Below are 15,393 nucleotides of genomic sequence, written 5' to 3'. Positions count from 1 at the left end.
AAAATACTCAGGTGGAGGATCGAACTATCCACGTTCGACTATGATATTATGTACAGGCCGGGAGCCCTTAATGAACCCCCAGATGCCCTATCGCGGGGAATGTGTGCCAGCATTCATACGGACAAATTACAGGGTCTCCACAACGACCTCTGTCACCCAGGGGTCACCCGACTATACCATTTTATAAAGTCCCGCAATCTGCCCCACTCCATCGAGGAGGTCAGGGCAATGACCAGAGCCTGCCGCACCTGTGCGGAATGCAAGCCTCGTTTCTACAGGCCTGACCATGCACACCTTATCAAAGCCACACGGCCATTCGAGCGCCTAAGTCTGGACTTCAAGGGACCCCTTCCCTCTGCCGACCGTAACGTATACTTCCTCAATATCATCGATGAATATTCCCGCTTCCCCTTCGCCATTCCCTGCCCAGACATGACCAGTGCCACGGTCATCAAGTGTCTCTGTAATCTATTCTGCATGTTTGGCATGTTGAACTACATACACAGCGATAGGGGGACGTCATTTATGAGTGATGAACTGCGCCAGTTCTTGCTCTCGAAGGGGATAGCCACTAGCAGAACCACTAGCTACAACCCCCGGGGTAATGGGCAAGTGGAAAGGGAGAATGCTACTGTTTGGAAGGCTGTCACGTTAGCCTTAAAGTCAAAAGGCCTTCCGACCTCCCGCTGGCAGGAAGTCCTCCCAGATGTGCTCCACTCCATAAGGTCTCTGTTATGTACAGCCACTAACGCTACCCCTCACGAAAAGATGTTCGTTTTCCCCCGGAAATCCACCTCGGGCATATCTCTACCCGCGTGGCTGACGTCTCCGGGGACAGTACTATTGCGGAAGCACGTGAGAGGCCATAAAACGGACCCCCTTGTGGAAAAGGTACAGCTCCTCCATGCAAACCCTCAGTACGCCGATATCGAATACTCTGACGGGCGAGAGGACACTGTTTCCATAAAAGACCTCGCTCCCTCGGGGAGCGGAGAGAACGATGAGAGACTACCCGAGGAAGACCTACACCAAAAAGAGACAGGACGCCCAGAGGTATCAATACCCAACTTTAACCTGGAGGACACTGCAGATAACCTGGAAGACACTGCGGAGGCCCGGACAGCGGAGGAACCAGAATCCACTCCCCTAGAGGCACCCCAGCCTGCTTTGCGCCGATCACTGAGAACCGCAAAACCTCCTGACAGACTCACTTATACCAACTTTTAAGAAACATCACCCCGATGGACTAAATCTAAAGAAGGGGTGAATGTAATAAAATCTGCTTGTCTTGCCTGTATTCGTTTTGCACTCATGTATATTACCCTCCCCCACATGGTGTATAGTTTCACTTCCTCTTCCCTGACTAACCTGGAAGGTTCCAGGTCTTGGCTCTGCCCCTGACTTCTCTTACTTAAAGATCCCAGGATCTGTATGACTCATTCCTGTGAGCCAGTCAGTGTGTTGAGATGTTAGCTCTGATCTTAGTGATTAAAAGCCAACTTGTTAAAGTCTATAACTTCTAGTTTGGTGGTTATTGAAGGCACATCAACTATATTGTTTGCCAATATTGTTGCCCATTTTATTTTCCCAAGTTCTATTCTCAGCCCTTCAAAATGAGCTTTTTTCCAATCTATTACCCTGGTTTTTGTCATACTTATGTCCTTCTCAAATATAATCTTAAAGCATATTATATTATGGTCGCTTTTGCCTAGATGTTCGCTGATGACTGCACAGTGCCATTCACAACTCCTCAGATAATGAAGCAGTCCATGCCCGCATGCAATAAGACCTGGACGACGTTCAGGCTTGGGCTGATAAGTGGCAGGTAACATTCGCGCCACAGAAGTGCCATGACTATGACTAAGTGCCAGGCAATGACCATCTCCAACAAGCGAGATTCTAACCACCACCCCTTGACATTCAGCAGCATTACCATCGCCAAATCCCCCACCATCAACATCCTAGGGGTCACCATTGACCAGAAACTTAACTGGAGCAGCCATATAAATACTGTGGCAACAAGAGCAGGTCAGAGGCTGGGTATTCTGCGGTGATTGTCTGACGTCCTGACTCCCTAAAACCTTTCTACCATCTACAAAGCACAAGTAAGGAGTGTGATGGAATACTCTCCACTTGCCTGGATGAGTGCAGCTCCAACAACACTCAAGAAGCTCAACACCATCCAGGACAAAGCAGCCTGCTTGATTGGCACCCCATCGACCACCTTAAACATTCACTACCTCCACCAACGGCATACCGTGGCTGCAGTGTGTACCATCTACAAGATGCACTGCATCAACTCGCCAAGGCTTCTTCGGCAGCACCTACATAGAAACATAGAAGATAAGAGCAGGAGTAGGCCATTCGGCCCTTCGAGCCTGTTCCACCATTTAATGAGATCATGGCTGATCATCCAAACTCAGTACCCTGTCCCTGCCTTCTCCCCATATCCCTTGATCCCTTTAGCCTGAAGAAATATATCTAACTCCTTCTTGAATATATTTAATGAATTGGCCTCTACTGCCTTGTGTGGTAGAGAATTCCACAGGTTCACCACTCTCTGGGTGAAGAAATTCCTCCTCATCTCTGTCCTAAATGGCTTACCCCTTATCCTTAGACTGTGACCCCTGGTTCTGGACTCTCCGGCCATCGGGAACATCCTTCCTGCATCTAGTCTGTCTAGTCCTGTTAGAATTTTATAAGTTTCAATGAGATCCCCTCTCATTCTTCTAAACTCCAGCGAGTATAAGCCCAATCGACCCAATCTCTCCTCATACATCATTCCTGCCATCCCAGGTATCAGTCTGGTGAATCTTCGCTGCACTCCATCCATGGCAAGAACATCCTTCCTCAGGTAAGGTGACCAAAACTGCACACAATACTCAAGGTGTGGTCTCACCAAGGCCCTGTACAACTGCAGCAAGACATCCTTGTTCCTGTACTCAATCCATCTCGCTACAATGGCCAACATACCATTTGCCTTCTTAACCGCCTGCTGCACCTGCATGCTTACCTTCAGCGACTGGTGCACAAGAACACCCAGGTCTCGTTGCACTTCCCCTTCTCCCAATCTATTGCCATTCAGATAATAATCTGCCTTCCTGTTTTTGCCACCAAACCCGCGACCTCTTCCACTAGAAGGACAAGGACAGCAGGCGCATGGGAACAACAGCAGCTCTAATTCCCCTCCAAGTCACACACCATCCTGACTTGGAAATATATCGCCAATCCTTCATCGTCACTGGGTCAAAATCCTGGAACTCCCTCCCTAACAGCACTGTGGGAGTTCCTTCACCACACGTCCTGCAGTGGTTGAAGAAGGCAGCTCACCGCCACCTTCTCAAGGGCAATTAGAGATGGGCAATAAATGCTGGCCTTGCCAGCGACACCCACATCCCATAAACGAATTTTTAAAAAAATCTGCTCTGGTTCATTCCCCATTACTAGATCCAATAGCAAATCCTCCCTTGTTGGGCTTTTTACATATTGTGCTCAGGTACGTACACCAACATTTTCTCTTTTAAATATGTGCAAGTAATTGTGAGCAGGAATTTCCTACTGCATTTCGGTTTGCATTTCACCCATAAAGCGCCTTGGGATATTGTACTATGTTAATGGCGTTATATAAATGCAAGTTGTTGTATAAAGGATCTGCAAACGATCCTGGTGCTGATCTATGGGAGTCACCTCAGTTATTTAATAGGAATAAATTAGTACACAGTGTAATCAGAATGATACAGTATAGGAGGCCATTCTGCCCATCGTGCATGTTCTTTGAAAGAGCTATCCATTCACCCGCTATTAGTTTTATATTAACACTAGCTGAAGTGCCCGGCGGTGCCGAGGCTTTTTCGAGGGCATGTTGTTGTTGGAAGAGAGAGAGAGAGCGACTGGGGGGAAGAGAGAGAGCGACTAGGGGGAAGAGAGGGAGGGGGAGGGGAGGGGGAGGGGAGAGCGGGGGGGGAGGGAGGGCAGGGAGGGGGGGAAGGGGGAGGCGGGGAAGGGGGGACAGGGAGCCCCCCACCGAGGGTCACGCCCCCCCCCCGAGGTGAAGACCGCCGATTGCGGCTGTGTGAGACGGCCGGCGGGCCCGGTTGCCAGGGTAACTGTTGACGCTCAGCAAGCTCCGCCCCCCGGCCGAGCCAGAGAGACGCCGCGTCTCAGCTCCTGCTGCGCCCCCGCCCCCCCGAGGTGAAGACCGCCGATTGCGGCTGTGCGAGACGGCCGGCGGGCCCGGTTGCCAGGGTAACCGTTGACGCTCAGCAAGCCCCGCCCCCCGGCCGAGCCAGAGAGAGACGCCGCATCTCAGCTCCTGCTGCGCGCGCACCCTTTAGTAAGGTAGCGGCGCTGGGCTGAGGCCGGCCCCTGCAGCCTTCGAGTGGGGCCGGGAGGTGCCTAGCTCGGGCATGGGTGCGGAGGAGAAGCCGAGGCTTCGAGGCCTACCTGGAAAAACGGGGAAAGGTAGGAAAATTAATGAGATTAGGTAAGTTAATTAGTTTCTAAATCATTTTTTTTTAAACAATATGGCCTAGAAATTGAGTTTTGGCGCAGCCAGGGCTTTAGCGCCGGAAGTTAGTGCCGGAGCTAAGTCGCGCTGGTCGGGCCCAAAATTCACTACTTCTGCGCCCAAACGGCTGCCGGCGCTGCTGAAAGCTGTTAGCGCCTGAAAACTGGCGCTATGCGCTGAATTTCGGCGCTATGGCGCCCGCTGCGGTGCGGCAGGTTCGGGAAGTGCAGGCCTCCTCCTTCCCTTAAGGAGGAGCTGCCTGCACCCGGCCGCGGCCCGCGATAATCTTTTTAAAAATGAGCCCGGCACCTCGGACAAGTGCCGGGCTTGCTTCTGTTCCCGGGGGGGGGGGGGGGGAAGTCCGGGGAGTGAGCTGCGGCCAGGCGGCCGGCGGGAAAGCGGCCGGCCGCCGCGGGGCCTTTAATGCGCCGGCGCAAAGTCATGTAAGACTCTGTTGCCAGAGTCTTAGTTGCGGCTGCCACGGGCGAGGCGGCCGCAACTGAATTTCGGCGCTGGGGCCCGTCGGCATGGCAACCGGGACGCCGCGCACACCGATGACGTCATCGGTGCCGGCGCAGCGCTACCGGTCTACCGCGGCGGAAGGGCCCCAGGCAATTTCGGCGCCGGCGCCAATTGCAGCGCTAGGCCCTCTAGCGCCGCAAAATCGGCGCTAAGGGCACTGAATTTCTAGGCCCATGTGTTTTAAAAGCAACGTTTTTTTTAAAGACGCAGAAAGCAGGAAAAAGGAAAAGTTTGGAATCAAGATGGCGGCGACTCACCTCGGTTCAGAACGATAAGGCCCGCCCACACACGCACCGATTGGCCCGGCCGCACGCGGCAGCAAGCCGCCGTACGATTGGTCGACCTCGAGGTCACTCTGTCGCTAATGAGCGGATAATGAGATGCTAATGAGCGGAATGTTGAAGGTTTTTGGGATACCGCGGGCGCGATTTTAGCTCGGCCGAAACGTAAATACGCTTAAAACCGTCTCGGAAGCGTAAGCTTTCTTTGGAGGTTACGCGCGCGTAGGTACGCCCTGTAACTTTCGAGCGCATAGCCCGCCAGACGCACAGGCGATGACAGACAGAATGACAGAAGTACCGATTTATATATATATATATATATATATATATATAGAGACTAGCTGAAGTGCCCGGCGGTGCCGAGGCTTTTTCGAGGGCATGTTGTTGTTGGAAGAGAGAGAGAGAGAGAGCGACTGGGGGGGGGGGGGGAGGGCGGGGGGGGAGGAGGGAGGGCGGGGGGGGGAGAAGGGAGGGCGGGGGGGAGAAGGGAGGGCGGGGGGGGAGAAGGGAGTGCGGGGGGGGAGAAGGGAGGGCGGGGGGGGAGAAGGGAGGGCGGGGGGGGAGAGAAGGGAGGGCGGGGGGGAGAGAAGGGAGGGCGGGGGGGAGAAGGGAGGGCGGGGAAGGGAGGGCGGGGGGGAAGGGAGGGCGGGGGGGAAGGGAGGGGGGAGAGAGGGGGGGGGGAAGGGGGGAGAGAGGGGGGGAAGGGGGAGAGAGGGGGGGGAAGGGGAGGGCGGGGGGAGGGGAGGGGGGGGAGGAGGGAGGGGGTCGCCGCCCCCCCCCGAGGGTCGCGCCCCCCCCCCCCCCGAGAGTCCGGCCTCCCACCCCCCCCGAGGGTCGCGCCCCCCCCCCCCCCCGAGGAGTCCGGCCCCCCCCCCCCCCCCCGAGAGTCGCGGCCCCCGCAGAGGGTCGCCCCCCCCCCCCCGAGGTGAAGACCGCCGATTGCGGCTGTGCGAGACGGCCGGCGGGCCCGGTTGCCAGGGTAACCGTTGACGCTCAACAAGCCCCGCCCCCCGGCCGAGCCAGAGAGAGACGCCGCGTCTCAGCTCCTGCTGCGCGCGCACCCTTTAGTAAAGTAGCGGCGCTGGGCTGAGGCCCGCCCCTGCAGCCTTCGAGTGGGGCCGGGAGGTGCCTAGCTCGGGCGTGGGTGCGGAGGAGAAGCCGAGGCTTCGAGGCCTACCTGGAAAAACGGGGAAAGGTAGGAAAATTAATGAGATTAGATAAGTTAATTCGTTTCTAAATCATTTTTTTTTTAAAACAATATGTGTTTTAAAAGCAACGTTTTTTTTAAAGACGCAGAAAGCGGGAAAAAGAAAGGAAAAGTTTGGAATCAAGATGGCGGCGACTCACCTCGGTTCAGAACGATAAGGCCCGGCCACACACGCGCCGATTGGCCTGGCGGCACACGCCAGCAACCCGGCGTACGATTGGTCGAGCTCGAGGTCACTCTGTCGCTAATGAGCGGATAATGAGATGCTAATGAGCAGAATGTTGAAGGTTTTTGGGATACCGCGGGCGCGATTTTAGCCCGGCCGAAACGTAAATATGCTTAAAACCGTCTTGGAAGCGTAAGCTTTCTTTGGAGGTAACGCGCGCGTAGGTACGCCCTGTAACTTTCGAGCGCATAGCCAGACAGACGCACACGCGATGACAGACAGAATGACAGACAGATAGACAGATCGACCGATTTATATATATAGATGGCTTATAAATGCAATCATCGCATTCACCTTAGAATCCTTGCTTATGCTGCAAGAGGTTTAATTCAGGACACACTGAGTTGGTCAATACCTGGCACTGGTTTGCCCTATTGTTTATTCATTCACGGGATGTGGACGTCACTTGGTAGGCCAGCATTTATTGCCCATCCCTAACTGCCCTTGAGAAGGTGGTGAATACCACTGAGTGGCTTGTGAGGCCATTTCAGAGGGCAGTTAAGAGTCAGCCACATATAGGCCAGACCAGGTAAAGATGGCAGATTTCCTTCCCTAAAGGACATTAGTGAACCAGATGGGTTTATACGACAATCTGGCAGTTTCATGGTCACCACCTGTTACTAGCTTTTTATTCCAGATTTATTTATTTGAATTTAAATTTCCACCTGCCATGGTGGGATTTGAACTCACATCTCCAGATATCTGGATTACTAGTCCAGTAACACAATGACGGTGCTACCGTACTCCTCCTCAGGCTCACCAACAGGCTGCAGCGCCCTCTACCGGCAGGACACAGGACATACGCAAACCAAATGTCCCAGAATGGAAAGAACACTAACAACTTGTATTTTTATACAGTAGTGCCTTTAACGTAGTAAAACGTCCCAACTGCACTTTACAGGAGTATTAGAAGACAAAAAATCTGACACAGAGCCACATAAAGAGAAATTAGGGCATGTGACCAAAAGCTTGGTCAAAGAGGTAGGTTTTAAGGAGCGTCTTAAAGGAGGAAAGAGAGGTAGCGAGGCGGACAGGTTTAGGCAGGGAATTCCAGAGCTTAGGGCCCAGGCAACAGAAGGCACGGCCACCAAAGGTTGAGCGATTATAATCAGGGATGCTCAAGAAGGCAGAATTAGAGGAGCGCAGATATCTGCGGGGCGGGGGGCGGTGAAGGAGATTACAGAGATAGGGAGGGGCAAGGCCATGGAGGGATTTGAAAACAAGGATGAGAATGTTTAAATTGAGGCGCTGCTTAACTGGGAGCCAATGTCGGTCAGCGAGCACAGGGGTGATGGGTGAACAGGACTTGGTGCGAGTTAGGACACGGGCAACCGAGTTTTGGATCGCCTCAAGTTTACATAAGGTAGCATATGGGAGGCCAGCCAGGAGTGCGTTGGAATGGTCAAGTCCAGAAGTAACAAAGGCACGGATGAGAGTTTCAGCAGCGGATGAGCTGAGGCAAGGGTGGAGACTGGCGATGTTACAGAGGTGGAAATAGGCGTTTAGTTATGCAGCGGAAATGTGGTTGGAAGCTCATTTTAGGGTCAAATATGACACCAAGTGTGGTTCAGCCTCAGACAGATGTGAGGGAGAGAAACGGAGTAAGTGGCTAGGGAACTAAGTTTGTTTATTGCATTTATCTCTAATAAAAACAGAAAATGCTGGAAAACACTCAGCAGCTTTCACCACCCTCTGACTTCTCGTTCACTTTTGGGAATCAAGTGATGCTCATGAGCTGAACCAATCCACACAGTACAAATATCAATATCAAAGTCGGTGCAAACATGCAACTTTCCAACAATCTGCAGCCGGAAGTATGTGACCAGTAAGCTGCCAGATATGACCGGGTTACCCTCACCTTACACTCTTGGGCAGCTTCAACAACAGGCACTATCTCGTGGCTTTTATGCCTTTTTGAACTCTGACAAACCACGCAGAGCGGCTGCTTGTCGGTTTTACAGTAAAGCTTCAGCGCCTCCCGATGCTCGCGGCATTCGTGGAGAGAACTGCCTTCGGCCACGTTCGCCAGTCCTTCCAGGGCCTCGGCAGTCCCGGGGAGGGCGCCGCTCGGTTTCACCGTCCCGGAAAGGGATTTCATCCTGGCGAGCCGCCGGCACTCGGCTTTCCTCTCCTCTCTTCCTGCACCGGGCTGTACAGAACCGGCTGAAACTGCGAGCACAGGTCAGTGAGACAAGATCTTTACACACTTTGTGACAAACAACACAGGGATAGATCTCCAACCATCTGTGGAGGTCGAATCTCCTGCAGCTACCCTACACCTAATCCGGATAAAATAATCCAGCACAAACGAAACTCACTTCCTTTTCAGCATATCACAAACACTTTCAGTTTCAATTCCTGGTTGCACTAACAGAACAGGTGTACTGTAAGGGGCGGAGTGCTGTGACTCCCAGAAGTAAACAAGTGAATCAAACCGTCAAAGAGCACCAAATATATATGTTATAATAGAATATATTATGAATATATGATTCAAATAATATGCATAAATTTGACATGTTATGATATATGCTTAGGCAGAATGATACAAGGGGTTTGGAGGGTTAAATTATGGAAAACAATTTGCATTAACTTGGTTTGTATGCCCTGGGTATAGAAAATTGAGGGATGATCTGATTGAGGTGTTTAACAGAAAAGATAGGGAAGGAAAAAAGGGAGGTGGGGTGGCAGTGCTGATTAAGGAAGACATTGTAGTGTTGGAAAGGGAGGATGTTCTTGAGGGGACAAGGACAGAATCCATTTGGTTAGAGTTGAGGAGCAAAAATGGTATGATCATGCTATTGGGGGTATTCTACAGGCCTCCAAATAATGAGAGGGGGGTAGAGGAGCAAATCTGCAGGGAAATCGCAGAGATATGCATGAGCTTTAGAGTGGTGATATTGGGGGACTTTAATTACCCAAATATCGATTGGAATAATGCTAGGGTAAAGGGAAAGGAGGGAGAGGAGTTTCTGAAATGTGTTCAGGAGAATTTCCATGACCAATATGTTCTTGGCCCAACTAGGAAGGAGGCATTGCTGGATCTGGTGCTGGGGAATGAAGTGGGCCAGGTCGACCAAGTGTCTGTGGGAGAACACTTGGGTACGAGTGAGCATCGTATCATAAGATTTAGATTAGCAATGGAGAGGAGCAAGGGACAATCTAGAGTGGAACTTCTAAACTGGAATAGGGCTAACTTCAATGGGATGCGAATGGATCTAGCCAGGGTAAAATGGAAGCAAAGACTGATGGGAAAAACTGTAACAGAACAATGGGTGATCTTTAAGGAGGAGATGTTCCAAGTACAGGCTAGGTACATTCCAACAAGAGGGAAGGGTAAGGGAACCAAAGCAAGGGCTCCTTGGATGACGAGGGAGATAGAGAAGATGATGAAACAGAAAAAGAGTGTGTTTGATGCATGTCAGGTGAATTCTTCAAGGGAGAACCAGACCAAATACAGTAAGTTGAGAGGGGCTTTGAAGATGAAAATAAGATTGGCAAAGAGAGAACAAGAGAATGGCAGTTAACATAAAAGGGAACCCAAAAATCTTCTACCGGCATGTAAACAGTAAGCAGGTTGTAAGAGGCGGTGTGGGGCCTATTAGAGACAAAGAAGGTGATATATGTTTAGAGGCGCAGGGCAAGGCTAGAATACTCAATGAGTACTTTGCATCGGTGTTTACTAAGGAGGTGGATGCTGACAAAAGGTAGAAGTAATGGAAGGGATCAAATTGATAGACAGGATGTATTAGAAAGGCTGGGTATGCTTAGAGTGGACAAGTCGCCTGGTCCAGATGGCTTGCATCCCAGGTTGCTAAAGGAATTGGGAGAGGAGATAGCGGAAGGGCTTACATAATTTTCCAATCTTCCCTAGATGCGGGGGAGGTGCCCGAGGATTGGAAAGTGGCAAATGTGACACCATTGTTCAAGAAAGGGTGTAAGGACAATCCTAGTAACTACAAGCCGGTCAGTTTAACATCAGTGGTGGGTAAAGTTTTAGAAACAATAATCAAGGAAAAAATTAACGGGCATTTGGAGAGATTTAAGCTAGCTAAGGAAAGCCAACACGGATTTGTAAAAGGCAGATCATGTTTGACTAATCTAATTGAATTTTTTGATGAAGTAACAGAGAGGATTGATGAAGGGAATGCAATGGATGTTGTCTACATGGATTTTCGGAAGGCGTTTGACAAAGTACCACATAGAAGGCTGGTTAACAAAATTGAGGCTCATGGAATAGGTGGGTCAGTGGCAGCTTAGATAAGGAATTGGCTTAAGGACAGAAAACAGCGAATTGTGGTAAGTGGCTATTTTTCAGACTGGAGGATGGTGGACAGTGGTGTTCCCCAAGGGTCAGTGCTGGGGCCACTGCTTTTTTTGATAAATATAAATGACCTGGATATTGGAATACAGAGTAGAATTTCTAGATTTTTCGATGACACCAAACTTGGTAAACAGTGATGATGATATCAATCGACTGCAACAGGACATAGAAAGGCTAGCAGAATGGGTAAACAAGTGGAAGGTGGAATTTAATACAGAGAAGTGTGAGGTGATGCATTTTGGCAGAAGGAACAGGGAGAGGCAATATACACTTAATGGCACAGTTTTAAAGAATGTGCAGGGACAGAGGGACCTGGGAGTTAATGTAGGTCTCTGAAGGTGGCAGGACATATTGAGAGTGTGGTTAACAAAGCACATGGGATCTTGGGCTTCATAAATAGAGGTATTGAGTACAAAAGTAGAGAAGTTATGCTGAACCTTTATAAAGCGCTGGTTAGGCCACAACTGGAGTATTGCGTCCAGTTCTGGTCACCACACTTTAGGAAGGATGTGAAGGCCCTTGAGAGGGTGCAGAGGAGATTTACCAGAATGGTTCCGGGAATGGGGGATCTTAGCTACAAGGACAGGTTGGAGAAGCTGGATTTGTTTTCATTAGAGCAAAGGAGGTTGGGTGATTTGATAGAGGTGTACAAGATTATGACAGATTTCGATAGGCTAGACAGGGAAAGGCTGTTCCCACTAGTTGATGGTACAAGATCTAGCGGACACAGATTTAAGGTTTTGGGCAAGAGATACAAGGGTGATGTGAGCAAAGACTTTTTTATACGGTGAGTGGTGAGGACCTGGAATTCGCTGCTGACGGAAGTGGTGGCAGCGGAGACACTCAATGTTTTCAAGGGGAGACTGGATAGGCACTTGAGGGAAATAAAGTTGCAGGGCTATGGGCATAGAGCGGGGGAATGGGACTGACTGGATTGCTCTACAGAGAGCTGGCACGGACTCGATGGGCCGAATGGCCTCCTTCTGTGCTGTTATGACTCTAGGGCCTAGAAATTCAGTGGGCTGCGCCACCCGTTAGCGCCTTAAGAGGGCGCTAAGTGGGTCGGAAGCCACTGGCCACGCCTCCCGCTAAATTCAGCAGGACGCTAATGGCGGCGCTAGCCGTTAGCGCTGTGCCGCTACCGACGACGTCATCGGTGTGCGCAGCGCCCCGCTAACACCCCGATCACGATATTTAGATGCACCCCCTGCTTTAATGCCGGGCGCTATTTGCGACCGGTTCAGGAGGGCCTACCTGAGGCGGTAGAGGCGCTAATTAGAGAGGTGTGGGGCAGCCATTTTTTTTTGCTGGCCGCCTGCCAGCACCTCTCCGCGCTGCCATCCCCGGCCTCCTGAGCCGCCCCCCCCCCCCCCACCGCGGAGTGCCGACTGCGTTCCAAGAGCCCGGCACTTCTCCTCGGTGCCGGGCTCTTTAGCCGGCACTCGCGATCCTCGATCGTGCTGCACAAGGCCCTTCCCCTTTAAGAAGGGGAGGGAGGCCTGCAGTACCGCAGCGTGTGGCGCTGCGACACGTTGCGCAGCGATATTCAGCTGCAGCGCCCCAAGAGGGATGCGGGGCGCCTCCAGTAGCGCCACGCTTCCCTCTGGGGCGCGCAAATTGAATTTCTGACGGGCGGCCGTGACTGCTTTTAGCGCCCTGGCGAGGCTGGCGCCCCAAACGGAGCTATCGTGAATTTCTAGGCCTATGACTCTAGGTTAAAGGGATTCAATAGGGTAGCTGCAGAGAAACTATTTCCTCTGATGGGGGAATCAAGAATGAGAGGACATAATCTTAAAATTAGAGCTGGGTCGTTCAAGAGCGAAATCGGGAAGCAGTTTTTCGCATAGGCGGTTGTGGAAATCTAGAATTCTCTCCTCCTTAAAGGCTGTGGGGATCATTTGGAGCTTTCAAGACGGTGATTGATCGATTTTTGTTGGGTAAGAGTATTAAGGGCTATGGAGCAAAGGCGGGTAAATGGACTTGAGGTGCAGATCAGCCATGATCTAATTGAATGGCAGAGCAGGCTCAAGGGGCTGAATGGCCAACTCCTGTTCCTAATATAATTTAAATAATCCCAAAATTTACAACCTCTTTCACAGATGTATGAATGAGATAATTTCCTGTAATCTCCACTATCTCCTTTAAACATGAGGTCTGAGAACAAGTATCTGTGGAATCCAGTTCTGATGAAGGATTCACACTAGAAAGATTCACTTGTCTTTTCTCTCACAGATGCCACTTGGCTTGTTGAGTATTTCCAGCATTTACTGATTTTGTTTCAGATTTCCAGCATTTGCAGTTTTTTATGTCTTGCTATTTGAAAACTGCATTTGGCATCTACAGCAGAAATGACTGTGAAGCCAATGTTATGGCGATTTCATTCACAGTATGGTCCAAAGATCAGCTCGAAGGACCTACTGGAGAAACAGATCTCGCCGTTCGAAGATCCGTCTGCAAGACATCGTCAGCATTCACCATACTCCCAGATCCCCCGAAAACCAAACCCGAGGATCTCGTCGCCCCTCACCCAGCCCGCCTCGAACCGGGGTCGACAGCCGACCCCGTTACTTGATTCCAACCCCATCAGCTCGAACCTCCCGCTGAAGCCTTCAGTTCAGCCCCACGATGTAGAGGTGAGTGCGCTCACTCCAGTCATCTCACCCACACCCGTGCAGCAGACAGGCCCGGGGACTGGGCCCTGAAAGCCTCAGCCACCAGTGCTCAGCTTACCCACCAGGCTCCTGCACAATGACCACACTGATTCAGCACAAACCACGCTTAGGTCTTAAAACAGAAGGGGCTCAGTTTGTAACCTCCCACTCTCCACTCTCAACAGGCAAATGCACTGGGACAATTTTAACCTAATCCACCCATTGGGAAACTGACGGGATCAGGAGCAATGCTGGTTTAACACCCTGCCCTGATTTTACTCTCCATTGACGTCAACGGAGAGTGATATTGGATGGGGAGTAAAACCGGCATTCCACCCGATCCCGTGGGATTCCCGCCCGGTGAGTTAGGTTAAGATCATTGCAAGCAACTGATCTGTTAAGTGGGAAAGATGATCAGATAGGAGAAGGCACATTGGGGGTAATTTTAACCTGCAAGAAATAAAACATACAAATAATCTCGAGTTTTATGTCATTTTAAATGTTTTATTTCATAATTATAACTAAATTCATGACTTAGGATTCAAGATTAAATGTTGTTACGTACTTGAGGATTATTTCCTGGCCAAGAGGTTCATGGTTTTTTGCGATGTATAAGTATTAAGTGCCATTTCTAGTACACCTTGTGCTACGTTAGCAAGCTTTACCCAAACATTTGATGTGTCAGCAGACTGCTGTTGCTTCTTTAGTGACTCGATCTCTTCCTCCATTTTCTGTGCTTTCAGTTGAAATTGCTTCTCCATTAATTCCCTCTGTTCTTTCAATTTGCTGTCCAGTGCCATCTGCTGCTCTCTCTGCAAGTTCTCTTTTTCTTCCTCCATCTTTAGCTCCAGGTGTTTGATGCTCTCTTCATCAAATATCTTATCATTGTCCCGCATCTTCTCTATGGCCTTCACTTCCTCTTCCTGAGCCTTTGCCCCTTGTTCGGCCTTGGCAACTCTCTGCTGCTCAACTTCAAAAGTAGAAAAAAAACCTCATTAGTAATTACATTTACACACACAAACACGTGCACATGCAAACATGCACACACACACACACACACACACACACACACGCACACGTGCGCACAAGCACTTTCATAGATAATTTCTAAATTCTCCAAATTTACTGATTTTGATGCACCATCTCTTTTACTAGTGAAACTTTCCTTTGAGGGGAGCGATTATAGATGTCCTGGTGACATTGAGCAATTGTGCATGTATCTGTGGTGTTCAGGTTATTGGCTTGAACAAACAGTATGCACACCCACGTGCTCAACTGCTGCCGATTCGTAATCTTGTTTAATCTTGTGTTTAAAATATTGAGGGTTTTTTGATAGAGCAAGTAGGGAGAAAACATTTCCACTGGCAAGTGTTTCAGTAACCAGAGGTCATAAATTTAAAATAATTGGCAAAAGTAGAGAGTTGTTAAGATCTGGGAATGCACTACCTGAAAGGCTGGTGGACGCAGATTCCGTAGGAACTTTCAAAAGGCAATTGGACATGTACTTGAAGAAGACTAATATGCAGGGTTGTGGAGAAAAAGGTGGGGTGTGGGACTAAATTGGACAGCTCTTTCAAAGAGCCAGCACAGGCATGATGGGCCTAATGGCCTCCTTCTGTGCTGTAAGATTCTATGATTCTACTACTATTGCTACCAGTATTACCTACTAATACTACCA

The 15,393-nt window shown here is 50.3% G+C and overlaps 1 protein-coding gene and 1 pseudogene across 2 annotated transcripts in view; both read right to left on the bottom strand.

Annotated features, from left to right (window-relative positions):
• LOC147096184 (guanylate-binding protein 1-like) overlaps nucleotides 1–8,841 on the bottom strand; it is a 63,320-nt gene extending 54,479 nt beyond the window's left edge. Inside the window, 1 exon segment of the mRNA XM_085973790.1 lies at nucleotides 8,607–8,841. Within this exon segment, the coding sequence (XP_085829916.1) occupies nucleotides 8,607–8,841 (235 nt within the window).
• A 5,375-nt stretch (nucleotides 8,842–14,216) lies between these two features.
• LOC147096183 (guanylate-binding protein 1-like) overlaps nucleotides 14,217–15,393 on the bottom strand; it is a 70,241-nt pseudogene continuing 69,064 nt past the window's right edge. Inside the window, exon 9 of the transcript XR_015074582.1 lies at nucleotides 14,217–14,685. The product of XR_015074582.1 is annotated as a guanylate-binding protein 1-like (transcript). The remainder of the gene's footprint in view (nucleotides 14,686–15,393) is intronic.

This window comes from Somniosus microcephalus, unplaced genomic scaffold, assembly GCF_052327205.1.
Source record: "Somniosus microcephalus isolate GS21.2 unplaced genomic scaffold, FLI_Smic_1.0 unresolved_chr1, whole genome shotgun sequence".
In the NCBI taxonomy this organism is placed as follows: domain Eukaryota; kingdom Metazoa; phylum Chordata; class Chondrichthyes; order Squaliformes; family Somniosidae; genus Somniosus; species Somniosus microcephalus.
The sequence above is the reverse complement of the archived record's forward strand: the minus strand, read 5'-3'. Positions and strand labels throughout refer to the sequence as shown.